Genomic DNA, 15,520 nt, shown 5'->3' on the forward strand with positions numbered 1-15,520 from the left:
GTCGTATTACATAGTATGACGGGTTTGGTACTGCAGTACTGTAAGTAGTAGCCTACATAGTATGATGGGTTTGGTACTGCAGTACTGTAAGTAGTAGCCTACATAGTATGATGGGTTTGGTACTGCAGTACTGTAAGTAGTAGCCTACATAGTATGACGGGTTTGGTACTGCAGTACTGTAAGTAGTAGCCTACATAGTATGACGGGTTTGGTACTGCAGTACTGTAAGTAGTAGCCTACATAGTATGACGGGTTTGGTACTGCAGTACTGTAAGTAGTAGCCTACATAGTATGATGGGTTTGGTACTGCAGTACTGTAAGTAGTAGCCTACATAGTATGACGGGTTTGGTACTGCAGTACTGTAAGTAGTAGCCTACATAGTATGATGGGTTTGCTACTGCAGTACTGTAAGTACAGTAGTAGCCTACATAGTAGGGCTGTGGCGATTCACTTATCTCCCGATTCGATACTATCACGATTCTTGGGTGCCGATTCGATTTATATTGCGATTCTACGATTATTGCGATTCGATATTACGATTTATTGCGATTTTTGTTTATTTTTTTCTTTTCTTTTTTCAGTTTGTTTGCTTTTTTACACTAGATTAGAACATGGGAAAAGTTGAATCATACACTAGAGACTGTATATTACTGTATATATCATGAGTAGGGCTGGGCGATATAGTTAAAAACAGGGGTGGACTGGGATCATAATTCAGGCCGGGCATTAGATACCAAGCAGGCCAGGCCGATATAGGCCGACGCGTGTGAAATTTGGGCCGTTTGAAGCCCAATTTGGGCCGTTTGAAGCCAGATTTGGGCCATTTGAAGTCCAATTTTACAATGAGATGCACACACTTTAACCCTGAAGTGTAATTATTACTTCAGACTAACTAATAAAGTAATAAAACCACTAGTAAACCAGTAGGCGGCGCCTGGCCTGCTGTTCAGTGAGTGGCCTGACTGCAAGCACCCAATTTTTTTTTTTTTTTTTTTTTTTTTTTTTTTGCGATTATCGATTCTGGAATAAAAGATCGATCCAAAAAATCGTGACATTAAAAATCGCGATACTTAGGTGAATCGATTTTTTCCCCCACCCCTACTACATAGTATGACGGGTTTGGTACTGCAGTACTGTAAGTAGTAGCCTACATAGTATGACGGGTTTGGTACTGAAGTACTGTAAGTAGTAGCCTACATAGTATGACGGGTTTGGTACTGCAGTACTGTAAGTAGTAGCCTACATAGTATGACGGGTTTGGTACTGCAGTACTGTAAGTAGTAGCCTACATAGTATGACGGGTTTGGTACTGCAGTACTGTAAGTAGTAGCCTACATAGTATGATGGGTTTGGTACTGCAGTACTGTAAGTAGTAGCCTACATAGTATGACGGGTTTGGTACTGCAGTACTGTAAGTAGTAGCCTACATAGTATGATGGGTTTGGTACTAGTACATAGTTTACCTTTCCCTCCTTTGTGTCCGTCAAAGCCAGGTGCTCCGGCTATTCCGTCAAAACCCGTGTCACCCTTGGTCCCCAGGATGCCGGGTGCTCCGCTGACCCCCGGGTGCCCCGCGGAGCCGTCTCTACCTGAGGTTCCCTGCACACCTGCACACACAGTTATATCAGAGCGACTGAGATAGTAAGAGTTGTGCCATCTCCCTTCACTCCAATGGACCTTTTAAATTTCACAACAGTTCCCAGAAATGAGGTTCTGGATTAAGCAACATTGTAGAGTTTGTGATGTACTTTGAAAGGGCAATATGTTCAAAGAATCAAATTGCATATTATCAGCTTTATTTTATGCATTCAAACGGCCCATCACTTACTTCCTGGAACTATCCTTGGAACTACCTAGTTACTTCACATAACACAGAGTCACAGAGCCCTCTAATCCTCACTGGCCAGGTTGTCCCCGTTGTTACAAGCACAAAATACCTGGGTTCCACCTGGACAATCAGCGTGTACATTCTGCATAATTCAATCTTGTATTGTAAGTCAGAATGATTCAACTCAAACTCAAAGTCAGATGCCTGACCTGGAAGATCATGCCAGCAATTGCCATATGACCTCACCTTTCTGTCCGTCAGCTCCTGGCTGCCCTGGGTCTCCACAGGGCCCGGGGGGCCCCTGGGGGCCCGGGTACCCGGGGAAGCCTGGAGAGCCCGGTTTGCCATCGGGGCCTTGGGAGCCAATGCCTGGGAGCCCATGCTCTCCAGTCAATCCTTTTTCCCCCGGCCGTCCTGAGAAACAGAGTGATGACATCACCGTGATGACATCACAGTCTGAGTGATGACATCACAGTCTGACTGAAGTGAACTTAGTGTTTACCTGGGGGTCCAATGTTACCGGTTGAGCCGCGGGGCCCCTGAGGGGCGGTGGCTCCTGCATCACAGCGCTCTGCCGTGGGGCCCTGGGGACCGGGGCGGCCTGACGCCCCATCCTGCCCTTTCACACCCCTGGCCCCGGGGCCTCCGGACAGGCCTGGGACTCCTGGAGGATCACAGGGAAGATCAGAGGCTGCAGGCAGTTGCATCAACTGAATGCAAGTTCTCTCTTGAGTTAAAGGGACAGCTCACCCTAAAATCCAAAATACATATTTTTCCTCTCACCTGTAGTGCTATTTATCCATCTATATCGTTTTGGGATAGTTGCCTGAGTTTTGGAGATATCGGCCACAGAGATGTCTGCCTCTCTCCAATACAATGGAACTGGATGGCACTCGGCTTGTGGTGCTCGAAGCACCAAAAAAATACATTTGAAAAACTCAACAGCATTGTCTCTTTCCAGAAATGATGACCGGGTTACTCAAGATAATGCACAGACTTTGTTGTGAGCAGTTTCATGTAGGAACTATTTTCTTTTGCAGTCTCATGTAGCAACTAGCTAGCAGCTAGCGGGTGTAGTTCGGTCAAAAGAAAATAGTTCCTCCATGAAACTGCTCATAACAAGGTATGAGGTATCAAACTAGGCTACGTTTCAACGTACGCATAGCTGTTGCAACCCAATGCTAATCTCTCTCCATACTGAGATACTCTGTGAGAGGAGAGATCACAGGCTGGTCTCTCTCCACACATACAGACTCTGTGAGAGGAGAGATCACAGGCTGGTCTCTCTCCACACATACAGACTCTGCGCTAGGTTAGGATAAGGGTTAGTTAGCACTTACCCTGTATCCCCTCTGAGAGGTTAGAGTAAGGGTTAGCACTTACAGTACCTGGTATCCCCTCTGCGCCGGGCGGGCCGGGCACTCCTTTAGGTCCCTGATGGCCCGGGGGCCCTGTGAAGCCGAGGGGACCTGGGGGCCCGATGTCTGAGTCCCCAGCTGGGCCCTTCAGTCCTGGGGCCCCTGGGAAACCCGGCGAGCCTGGGTGACACAACCTGGGTCAAATCTGGGTCACTTCTATTTCATTCATTCATTCATCCATTCATTTATTCTTCATCCATCCATCCATGCATCCATCAGTTTTTGTTCAGTTTTACAGCTGCTGCTTTCGTAAGTGGACGGGAATTTCTGTTTCTGGGCTGCAGGGTATCATGACTTGCAATACTGAGCTTGGCTACCATGTTCAGACCTTATCCCCATCCCCAAAAAGACAAGGCCCGTGTGGCACTAAAATACTACTGCTGTGGTCATGAAGTCCCTTCAAGCCCCTTGTTCTGTCCTACCTAAAATCCATCTTGGACCAACTCCTTGACCCCCTGCAGTTTGCCTACAGAGCCAACAGGTATGTGTAGATGATGCAAAAAACATGGCCCTCCACATACATTCTCCTATATAATAAAGTAGGCTACTGTACAAAGAAATAGCAAAGTGAAGATGAGACAGCTTTGGTCAAACATCAGCCACACACACACACACACACACACACACACACACATGCACACGCACACGCACACGCACACGCACACGCACACGCACACGCACACGCACACGCACACACAGTGCAGTACCTGGCTCTCCATCGTAGATGGGGCCCTCAGCTCCTTCCTCGCCTGGATCTCCAACAGAGCCTGGGGCTCCTGCAGGAGGAGAGGTCAGGCTCAGCTGGAGGTCAGGGTTATCTGAGGTCACGGTTAACTGAAGGTCAGGGTTGATTGAAGGTGAGCGTTAGCTGAGGTAGCTGTGTTCTTAGCCCCTTTTACACAGCCTGTGAAAGCCCTGATCGTTGTCAGATTAGTGTAATGTCCTATTAGTGTAGTGTCCCATGTAAAAGTCACAAGGAGGGAATGGAGTTTCATTTTGTTCTGCCATTCCTTCCGCCGGTGGAGGTACAGTAGTATCAGCCACGTGTGTCTAAAAGGGTAAGCCACGGGAAGACGGGAATCTCAGCTCATTCATAAAAAAACGACAGGAGAACTGAGGGAAAACCACCTCCAGAATGAAGTTCTACTATCAGAAATGTAGCTTTAGCTCGGCCTTTGACACGATCATCCCAGCCCTGCTACAGGAGGTACTCTCCCATCTGCTTGTAGCTGCAAGATACAAACCTCGAGTAGCCATAGATGTGCCCTGTTGCCCGCATTCTAACGCCTTTTATTGTCTAAAAGCCTGCAAATAAATGTGTTGTACTTTTTGAGACATCAGCCTCGTTCTGGACATTTACCTGTGGAAACCAGATTGTAAAGTAACCAGTATATTGGCCTATACACAATTTCAGTCACTACATATTAGTACCTTTAGCTCCAGGGGGTCCTGGCAGTCCAAAGTCTCCTCTGTCTCCCTTCAGTCCATCAGGACCAGTGACGCCTCGATAACCTGGAGGACCTGTCTGTCCTTTAAAGCCTGGAGAGACAGACTATTATTGAAACATGGAGGTGGCTAAACTCATTGAGCCTGTTAGCATTTTGACTTACCAGAGTCACAGCTCTACAATGTACTTTGTAGTAGGCCTACATTGTTTCATATAAATTGCCAGATTTTGTGAAATTGGGAGCACAATGCAGACAGACACACAGGAAGGCAGATAGACAGACAGACAGACAGACAGTCAGACAGACAGAGAGAGACAGACAGACAGACAGACAGACAGACAGACAGACAGACAGACAGAGAGACAGACAGACAGACAGACAGACAGACAGACAGACAGACAGACAGACAGACAGACAGACAGACAATGCTTACCTTTATTACCAGCCTCTCCCTTCTCTCCTGGACGGCCGGGGTTACTGGGTACACAGGGCAGAGTGTCACCTGGAGGGGGCAGAGTCAGAGTCAGTTTCATTAGACAGACTGTTGTAACTGAAGTAACTCCAGACATCCTGAACCAACTGACCCATTACACCCTGCTCCTTACTGAACAAACTGACCCATTATACCCTGCTTCTTACTGAACAAACTGACCCATTACACCCTGCTCCTTACTGAACAAACTGACCCATTATACCCTGCTCCTTACTGAACAAACTGACCCATTACACCCTGCTCCTTACTGAACAAACTGACCCATTATACCCTGCTTCCTACTGAACAAACTGACCCATTACACCCTGCTCCTTACTGAACAAACTGACCCATTATACCCTGCTCCTTACTGAACAAACTGACCCATTATACCCTGCTTCTTACTGAACAAACTGACCCATTATACCCTGCTCCTTACTGAACAAACTGACCCATTACACCCTGCTCCTTACTGAACAAACTGACCCATTATACCCTGCTCCTTACTGAACAAACTGACCCATTACACCCTGCTCCTTACTGAACAAACTGACCAATTACACCCTGCTCCTTACTGAACAAACTGACCCATTATACCCTGCTTCTTACTGAACAAACTGACCCATTATACCCTGCTCCTTACTGAACAAACTGACCCATTACACCCTGCTTCTTACTGAACAAACTGACCCATTATACCCTGCTTCTTACTGAACAAACTGACCCATTATACCCTGCTTCTTACTGAACAAACTGACCCATTACACCCTGCTTCTTACTGAACAAACTGACCCATTATACCCTGCTTCTTACTGAACAAACTGACCCATTATACCCTGCTTCTTACTGAACAAACTGACCCATTACACCCTGCTTCTTACTGAACAAACTGACCCATTATACCCTGCTCCTTACTGAACAAACTGACACATTACACCCTGCTTCTTACTGAACAAACTGACCCATTACACCCTGCTTCTTACTGAACAAACTGACCCATTACACCCTGCTTCTTACTGAACAAACTGACCCATTACACCCTGCTCCTTACTGAACAAACTGACCCATTACACCCTGCTCCTTACTGAACAAACTGACCCATTATACCCTGCTCCTTACTGAACAAACTGACCTGTTATACCCTGCTTCTTACTGAACAAACTGACCTGTTACACCCTGCTTCTTACTGAACAAACTGACCCATTACACCCTGCTTCTTACTGAACAAACTGACCCATTATACCCTGCTTCTTACTGAACAAACTGACCCATTATACCCTGCTTCTTACTGAACAAACTGACCTGTTACACCCTGCTTCTTACTGAACAAACTGACCTGTTACACCCTGCTTCTTACTGAACAAACTGACCCATTACACCCTGCTTCTTACTGAACAAACTGACCCATTATACCCTGCTTCTTACTGAACAAACTGACCTGTTACATCCTGCTTCTTACTGAACAAACTGACCTGTTACTCCCTGCTTCTTACTGAACAAACTGACCCATTACACCCTGCTTCTTACTGAACAAACTGACCCATTATACCCTGCTTCTTACTGAACAAACTGACCTGTTACACCCTGCTTCTTACTGAACAAACTGACCTGTTACATCCTGCTCCTTACTGAACAAACTGACCTGTTACACCCTGCTTCTTACTGAACAAACTGACCTGTTACATCCTGCTTCTTACTGAACAAACTGACCTGTTACATCCTGCTTCTTACTGAACAAACTGACCGGTTACACGCTGCTCCTTAACAAACTGACCGGTTACACGCTGCTCCCAAACTGACCGGTTACACGCTGCTCCCAAACTGACCGGTTACACGCTGCTCCCAAACTGACTGGTTACACGCTGCTCCCAAACTGACTGGTTACACGCTGCTCCCAAACTGACCGGTTACACGCTGCTCCTTAACAAACTGACCGGTTACACGCTGCTCCTTAACAAACTGACCGGTTACACGCTGCTCCTTAACAAACTGACTGGTTACACGCTGCTCCCAAACTGACCGGTTACACGCTGCTCCTTAACAAACTGACCGGTTACACGCTGCTCCTTAACAAACTGACCGGTTACACGCTGCTCCTTAACAAACTGACTGGTTACACGCTGCTCCCAAACTGACCGGTTACACGCTGCTCCTTAACAAACTGACCGGTTACACGCTGCTCCTTAACAAACTGACCGGTTACACGCTGCTCCTTAACAAACTGACTGGTTACACGCTGCTCCTTAACAAACTGACCGGTTACACGCTGCTCCTTAACAAACTGACCGGTTACACGCTGCTCCTTAACAAACTGAGCCGTTACACCCTGCTCCTTAACAAACTGAGCCGTTACACCCTGCTCCTTAACAAACTGAGCCGTTACACCCTGCTCCTTAACAAACTGAGCCGTTACACCCTGCTGCTGACAGAACAAACTGAGCCGTTACACCCTGCTCCTTAACAAACTGAGCCGTTACACCCTGCTCCTTAACAAACTGAGCCGTTACACGCTGCTCCTTAACGAACTGGCCCGTATCACCCTGCTCCTGACCCATTACACCCTGCTCCTTACCCTCGACTCCTTTCGTCCCCAGCAGGCCAGCGGGTCCTGGAGGTCCTGGCTCCCCAGGCTCTCCTCGCTGTCCCACGGCCCCCGACACACCGGCCCCCACGGGCCCCGCGGGCCCCGGAGAACCCTTTGGCCCCTGAAGTCCGGGGAAGCCTCTGTCACCAGGGAAGCCCGGGAAACTGTCACCCTGACGGAGACACACAGCCGTTACAACCAAACTGCTCTTCCCTGTTGCTCAAGTTGCTTGAGCAGCCCATAACACACACACACACACACACACACACACAAACAAACACACACACTGTTGCTGGAGTCGCTCACTCACTGCGTTGGACCTTCACTCACTCACTGGTTACACAAACTCTACCGGTCCTACTTATAGCCTCTGCAGGGAAGAATGAATGACATCACTGATGGGTATTGAAACCCGGAACTAAATTGGTACAGGTTCCTGTTCACAAGAACCCTAAAAAGGAAAAGACATCACTCACGTCACAGCGTTCAAATTTTGCATTGGGGCCAGACCTTGGGGCCAGTTCTATATACAGTTAGGCTATGGTTTCTGGCTGATTGGTTCCTTCCTCAGCATTGGAGCAATGCTGAGGAAGGCTTGTGCCGAAACGTACATCCATTGATGTCACTGCTGTTACTGAAGGTATTAAAAACAACCAAAAGGATTTACTTTGAGTGCTGGCTTTTCTGTTTCTTGTTTTTCGGGACTAAAGATAAACAAATATGGCGGAGGAGAGGCTCAGTGAGAATTATGAATTGTATTATCTTGTAAGGTTGATGTTAGCTTGCTATTTACCTTGTATGCTAGCTAGCCAATGTTAGCTCCTAACTGTCAGAGTCAGCTCTGTGTGCTCTGTGTCTGTGGGTATTGGAAGCACTCCGGCGCTCTGCTATGAAAATGCTTTCTGTGGACACGGCCCCTTAGACTCTTGGTATAAAATATCTGACTGACCTCCGGACCCGACTCTCCAGGATCCCCGGGGAACCCGTCCGTCCCTCTTCTCCCAGTGAAGCCTGGTCTGCCTGGGAGGCCCGTTCGGCCCCGGGGCCCCTTCTCTCCTGGAGACCCACAGAGACAGTTACAGCAGAGACATAAACAAATCAACTTAACTTTAGTCTTAAAGGGATAGTTCAGTTTGTTTGAAGTGGGGTCCTATGAGGTACTCTTATACAGTCAGTGCACTGGGTAAAGCACTCTGGATGCATCGCCCACCGAGATAGGAGAACTGCACTCCAGCTGCAACAGGCACAGAGAGCTGTCTGCTGAGTGTGATGGGGGCCAAGAGCAAAAACATACAAAACAACAGAAAAAATACATGAAATGCTTCCATACTGCTCACCTGGCATAATGCAAGTCTCCACAAGCCCTGTGATGCCAAGTTGACTTGAAAATATGTCATTTACACCCTGTTTTTAGCTGAAATCGTCACTGTAGCAAGGTTGTACCCTAGTTGTTGAACTTTCAGCTGCTAGCTCCAGTGACGATTTCAGCTAAAAACAGGGTGTAAATGACATATTTTCAAGTCAACTTGGCATCACAGGGCTTGTGGAGACTTGCATTATGCCAGGTGAGCAGTATGGAAGCACTTTATGTATTCTTTCTGTTGTTTTGTATGTTTTTGCTCTTGGCCCCCATCACACTCAGCAGACAGCTCTCTGTGCCTGTTGCAGCTGGAGTGCAGTTCTCCTATCTCGGTGGGCGATGCGTCCAGAGTGCTTTACCCAGTGCACTGACTGTATGAGAGTACCTCATAGGACCCCACTTCAAACAAACTGAACTATCCCTTTAAGAAAAAACAAATGCTATTATTAAAAAAAATCTGTTTTAAGAACTTGCTAAAATGGTGAATTCTAAAGAACTTCTTAAAATGGTGAATACGTATTCGAGTCAAAGGGAAAGGGCAAAAATCTTTGCTAGTTTCTAGCATTCAAAATCATCTTTGTTTCTTTTGTTTTCATTACCAGTACATCAAAAGACATGTTTCAGAGACCCAGTGGTAATTAAAAGAACAAAAAAGTTTTGGAGTGCTAGAAACTAGCAAAGATTTTGCACTTGCCTTTGTCTTTGAGTGTTGTGTGAGGAAGTAAGACGTGTTGTGCATGCGTGCGAGTGTGTGTGTGTGTGTGTGTGTGTGTGTGTGTGTGTGTGTGTGGGGTGGCTTGACTCACCTGGAGCCTCCTCCACCACCAGGTCTCCTTTGTGACCTTTGACCCCTCTGACCCCTGGAAACCCCCACAGGCCCTAAACCAAAACAAACACACACACACACACACACACACACACACACACACACACACACACACACACACACACACACACACACACACAAACTTAGGCTTATAAGTTATATGTTGAAATGTAGTCACTGTAATAATAATAATATAAGAATAATACATTATCCAATGACTCTCACTTCAACACAACTTCACATTTACCAAATATCTAAACACCAATAAAGTGATTAATAAACAAAAGTAATGTTACCTTTGTTGAGCAGGGAATGTTCCCTTTTTTGAGCCGGGAAGTATAAGTTAAAAATGTTGAGGTCTCTAATTTACAGTGGTCTGTCTAGAACACGCATATGCATACTTTTATTTTGACGTTTCAACAATTCACTTGCGTTTTCGATGTCCGTGGGCGTACCTTGAAATGGTCTTGCAGTCCGTCCCAAAACGAAAATTGAGGGGTAGACTGGACTTCTTTCGTTCTTCAATCCAAAAGGAATAATGATAAAATGGGAGTGGCCAAAATGAAAAATGGGGTCAGATTTCAATTGTTTTTTTGTTTTGTTTTTCAGATTCCGTTTGAAAATTTGATTTTCAACTGTTTTATTCATTCTTCAACCCAAAATGAATAGTGATAAAACAGGAATGGTCAAAAAGAAAAACGTGTCCAGATTTTGCTTCGTTTTTTGACCTGACACGAAAAACTATTTTGAGTGCCAGCCCCGCCCCCCCCCCCCCCCATCCCCCCATAATTTAATACCCTGACCAACAGCAAGCGTTGGGCCAGAATTTAGCTATAGCTAATTTACATCTGTGGTCGCTGGAATAAATGTGGATGTGGTATTTAAATATCAGATTTATTATAAAATATTTTCATTCATATTCTGTCTTAAAATCAAACACACCAAAGTAAACATTCTTACAAACAAACAAAAATGCAATAAACTGTTTGGATGAACTCCAGCCTGCATAGAAAACCACATGCAGTGTGAAGTTTGTCCAAGTGGATTGCCGTAGCTAGCTTTTCCAAGATGGCGGACCGCTCACACATGTGCATAACCGATTCTGTAGCTGGAACCGATTTGGTACTGACAAACACCTGGCTGTCTGTCAGGGTGACCTGTGACCTCACCTGCCTGCCTGCCTCCCCGGTGGCTCCGGCTGAACCGGGCTCTCCTCTTGGCCCCGATGCCCCTGGAAACCCCGGTAACCCTGGCAACCCAGGCTCGCCCACGGGGCCAGGGGGACCCTCCACTTCAACGGGGGGACACAAACACTCGCCACGACCCCCTACACACACACGCGTGCGCACGTGCACAAGCACGCACGTGCACGTGCACGCGCACACGCAGACGCACACACGCACACACACACATGCACACACGCGCACACACACACACATACACACACACACACACACACACACACACACACACACACAGTTACAGGTGACTTGGGTGACAGCTGTCAATCAAAGCAACAATGCTGTCCCCAGGGTGCACTCAGAACAAGGTAAAACCATTTCTTTCCTTCTCTGCACCCTGGGCATGAAGTGAGCTGCAAAATAGCCTCACTTTATAACTACCGCTTCCTTTGAACATCTTTAAAGGGCGTGTCCAGACTGCTCTAAAGGGGAAATGCTGCTGTTTCCTGTCATCTTGATTTGAAACGCACTGTTTTTTTTTTTTTTACCATTGGTGGTACTATCTCCCACTCACTTCATCTGTACCACAGCCTCTGTTTATTCTAGGTATACCATGTCAATTTGATCTATTCCTGTGAAACTGCCTTGCTGGCTTCTTGACCAGGACTCCCTGGAAGACGAGATCTTGTATCTCAATGAGACCTTCGTAGAGAAATAAAATATAAGTAATACAAAGTAAAAATGCAGAGTCCAGGAACTGACCTTTGACCCCTGAGAAGCCACCGGCTCCTGGGGGGCCCTGGTCACCTGGCTCACCAGACTGTCCTGGAGCTCCAGGCAGACAGTACCGACCTGCAGACAGAACCAAGTCAGAACCAAGTCAGGACCAAAACCAGAAGCATTCATCGTATCGTCGCTGTCGGGCGGAAAACCTTGCATCTCAAATTTTTCACAAGGAAGAAAAAACATTCCCATTTTAACATAGTGTAATAGTATTGATGACATGGGAGAGCCATAGACTAGCACCATGTTTCCTCCGCCACGTGCGGTTGCCAGCCGTTTGTGTGTGTGTGTGTGTGTGTGTGTGTGATTTCCCCCATTTTCTCCCCAATTATACTTGGCCAATCCCCATGCTGCCATATTGGCTGCTCCGGTCGCTGCCCGACCCTCTGCCGATCGGGGGAGAGCCAAGACCACCATGGTTCCTCCGAAACATGCACAGTAGCCAGCCTGACAGCGGGGAGCTTCACCGGCAGGATGTAGCACGTGGGAGGATCATGCTATTCCCACCAGTTCCCTTCTGCCCCAAACAGGCACCCCGACTGACCAGAGGAGGCGCTAGTGCAGTGACCAGGACACATACCCTTATTCCGGCTTTCCACCGGCCGACACAGTCAATCGTGCCTGTATGGACACCCGACCAAGTCGGAGGTAACACGGGGGCGCGAACCTGCGACCCTCGTGTTGGTAGGCAGGGAATCTACCGCGACACTACCCGGACACCCTCACAGGTTGTTTTTCAGTACCCACAAAATCCATTAAAAAAGGCCAAATTTGGAGATACAAGGTTTCTGCCCGACAGCGACAATATGATCTATTGGTGGGGGCGGCTGATTGGATGGATTAGAGGTGTGAGACCTGGAGCCCCGTGCTCTCCTTTAGGTCCTCTGGGCCCTGGGAGGCCATGTTTCCCAGGTTCTCCAGGTGTGGGGGCGTTGATGAACAGCTGGCCAGGTTCTCCTTTATCTCCCTTGGAACCTGAAACTCCTCGGCGGCCCGGGACACCGGTCGGTCCTGAGAGAGAGAGGAGCATCAACATTTAGCTTCATACAGTACCAGTACCACCTTCCACTGCTTTCTACTGGAGCTGACAGTATAACACAATCTCTACTGGTTTCTACTGGAGCTGACAGTATAACACAGTCTCTACTGCTTTCTACTGGAGCTGACAGTATAACACAATCTCTACTGGTTTCTACTGGAGCTGACAGTATAACACAATCTCTACTGGTCTCTACTGGAGCTGACAGTACAACACAATCTCTACTGGTTTCTACTGGAGCTGACAGTATAACACAGTCTCTACTGCTTTCTACTGGAGCTGACAGTATAACACAATCTCTACTGGTTTCTACTGGAGCTGACAGTATAACACAATCTCTACTGGTTTCTACTGGAGCTGACAGTATAACACAATCTCTACTGGTTTCTACTGGAGCTGACAGTATAACACAAGTCTCTACTGGCATATACTGGAGCTGACCGGTACAATGCAGTCTCTACTGGTTTCTACTGGAGCTCACAGTATAACACCGTGTCCACTGGTTTCTACTGGAGCTGACAGTACAACACAGTCTCTACTGGCCTCTACTGGAGCTCACAGTATAACACCGTCTCTCCTGGTTTCTACTGGAGCTGACCAGTACAACACAGTCTCTCCTGGTTTCTACTGGAACTGACAGTACAACACAGTCACTCACAGCTGCCTTGCTCATGGGTTGGTGGTACTGACCAGGTGTGGTTCTGCCGGGGGATCCGGGGGGGCCATGCATTCCCATCAGTCCCATGTCTCCTGTTGGGCCCGGTTCACCGAGGGGCCCGGGGGGCCCGACTTTACCTGGAACACAACCAACATGTTCATAACACAACATAACAACAACCAACATGTTCATAACACAACATAACAACAACCAACATGTTCATAACACAACATAACAACAACCAACATGTTCATAAGGCGCAGGGTGATGACAACAGCATGATGGCATCATCAGCCTGACATGATTCTGATGCAAACAGAATCAAAACGGACAATCCACAAGAAACACTGAATAACTTAAAGTGAACGGGCCTGTTCGATTACAGTATCTCTACTCAGCGTACTTTTTATACTCAAATTGAGTAGGTAGTGTGTTCACACTGTACAGAAATGTACAGTGTGAACTGAATGTACTCCAAATAGCGGAGGTGTCTCATCTCGCCTCGTCTATCGTTTGAGGATGAATGATTAACACCAGTAAAGCCCCATTTATGCTTGGTCTGGCGACACTTTTGAAACCGTCGCCGGCAGAAATGAGGACTTGAGTCGACACTTTCAAGTGTCGGCGAGCAGTGTCTGCTACCTGGTGAAATTCGTTTTGGTTTTCGCTCGATTGAAATGAATGAACGTGTCCCCGCTATTTTTATCAGCCTGTCCTTGATGTATGACTTCGTGAAAATCACAAAGAACACCGTAACCAGTTTCCCAGAGAGAGAGGAGTTGAGTCGTGTGGTTGTGTGTCGTTTAGATGCGGCTGCAGCCAAGTATGTTACATCTTGCCTCCGAGGTGGTTTCACTGTGCATTCCCTCTCTTCTCTTGGCTGTCTGCACTTATAGCGTTCGAGTGTCACGTGACCGTTGAACCGAGGTGAACGTTCACTGAAGTATAAATGCAACACCATGAGCGACACTTTCTTTTTCGTCTGCGTCCATGTGCTGAGCGACACTTTATAATAAGTATAAATTAAGCTTAAGTCTTCTAAAACAAGAATATGGCAACAATATGGCTAAAAGGCTCAAAGTAATCTCATGTGTAAGAAATTACTGTTCAACACTGAGCAAGTTTGAAGTAAAAAGTGAAATAATGAAATAGTTGGTTTTGGATCGATTTTGTATCAAGAGTGCATTTTTGTTCTTGTGTGAAACTCAACACAGGCTCTGAGAATTCCAGACCTACTACCAAGACCACCTAAAACTACAACTAATAATGATAATAATTATGATAATAATAATGGTAATAGCAGCAACATCTGCACATCAACAAACTTTTATTGCCGCAACGCAGTCCCCACCAGCCCACACCTGCCACGTCACTTACTGATAGCCTGGGTAAACCCATCCCCCACGTGACCTGCTCTCAGACCTGTTCTCAGTCAATAGTGACTAGTCACTTAAAATTTCATTTTTGTAGCATGCATCTTCATCTTCTTCAAACTGTGTCCCCGGAATATGGGACAATTTGAGGATGATGACCATCATTTTAGGCTCACATCACATCTCTTTAGGTTTGGATTAAAGGAGAATTTCGTTTTTTTTTTTACCTGCAGCCCTCACATTAATTATGATCTGACGACTCACCCAGTGCTCTCCGCAGCGTTTTTTGTCGTCCTAGGCGTTGTTTTGAGATCAATAGCGTCCAAGCCAGTCCTAGAATGGAGCTCCGTGGGGGCCAAGTGGCAGCATGCTTTTCCTCCATTTAAATAGACAGTTTTATTCCCGTTTTCGACGCATATCGTCATAAACTGTTCCCTAAGGAACGATCAGACTGCATTTCTCCCCCGGGCTCTTTTCACTAGTTACAGGCATCCCATTTTTGCCTGTCGGGTCAGTGAGACACAACTCTCGTCAGGAAAGTCTCGCGGG

At 46.9% G+C, this 15,520-nt stretch overlaps 1 protein-coding gene across 1 annotated transcript in view; it reads right to left on the bottom strand.

Moving 5' to 3' along the window:
• Positions 1-15,520, bottom strand: part of LOC310776647 (uncharacterized protein) — a 65,716-nt gene that overhangs the window by 17,080 nt on the left and 33,116 nt on the right. Inside the window, exons 19-32 of the mRNA XM_083636820.1 lie at positions 13,631-13,735; positions 12,757-12,912; positions 11,881-11,970; positions 11,107-11,264; positions 9,918-9,990; positions 8,701-8,807; positions 7,740-7,923; positions 5,129-5,197; positions 4,679-4,786; positions 3,955-4,023; positions 3,218-3,367; positions 2,332-2,493; positions 2,076-2,243; positions 1,465-1,608 (exon numbers count right to left, since the gene is read on the bottom strand). Of these exons, the coding sequence (XP_083492946.1) occupies positions 1,465-1,608; positions 2,076-2,243; positions 2,332-2,493; positions 3,218-3,367; positions 3,955-4,023; positions 4,679-4,786; positions 5,129-5,197; positions 7,740-7,923; positions 8,701-8,807; positions 9,918-9,990; positions 11,107-11,264; positions 11,881-11,970; positions 12,757-12,912; positions 13,631-13,735 (1,743 nt within the window). The remainder of the gene's footprint in view (positions 1-1,464; positions 1,609-2,075; positions 2,244-2,331; positions 2,494-3,217; positions 3,368-3,954; positions 4,024-4,678; positions 4,787-5,128; positions 5,198-7,739; positions 7,924-8,700; positions 8,808-9,917; positions 9,991-11,106; positions 11,265-11,880; positions 11,971-12,756; positions 12,913-13,630; positions 13,736-15,520) is intronic.

Source organism: Poromitra crassiceps (genome assembly GCF_964638095.1).
Source record: "Poromitra crassiceps genome assembly, chromosome: 5".
NCBI lineage: Eukaryota > Metazoa > Chordata > Actinopteri > Beryciformes > Melamphaidae > Poromitra > Poromitra crassiceps.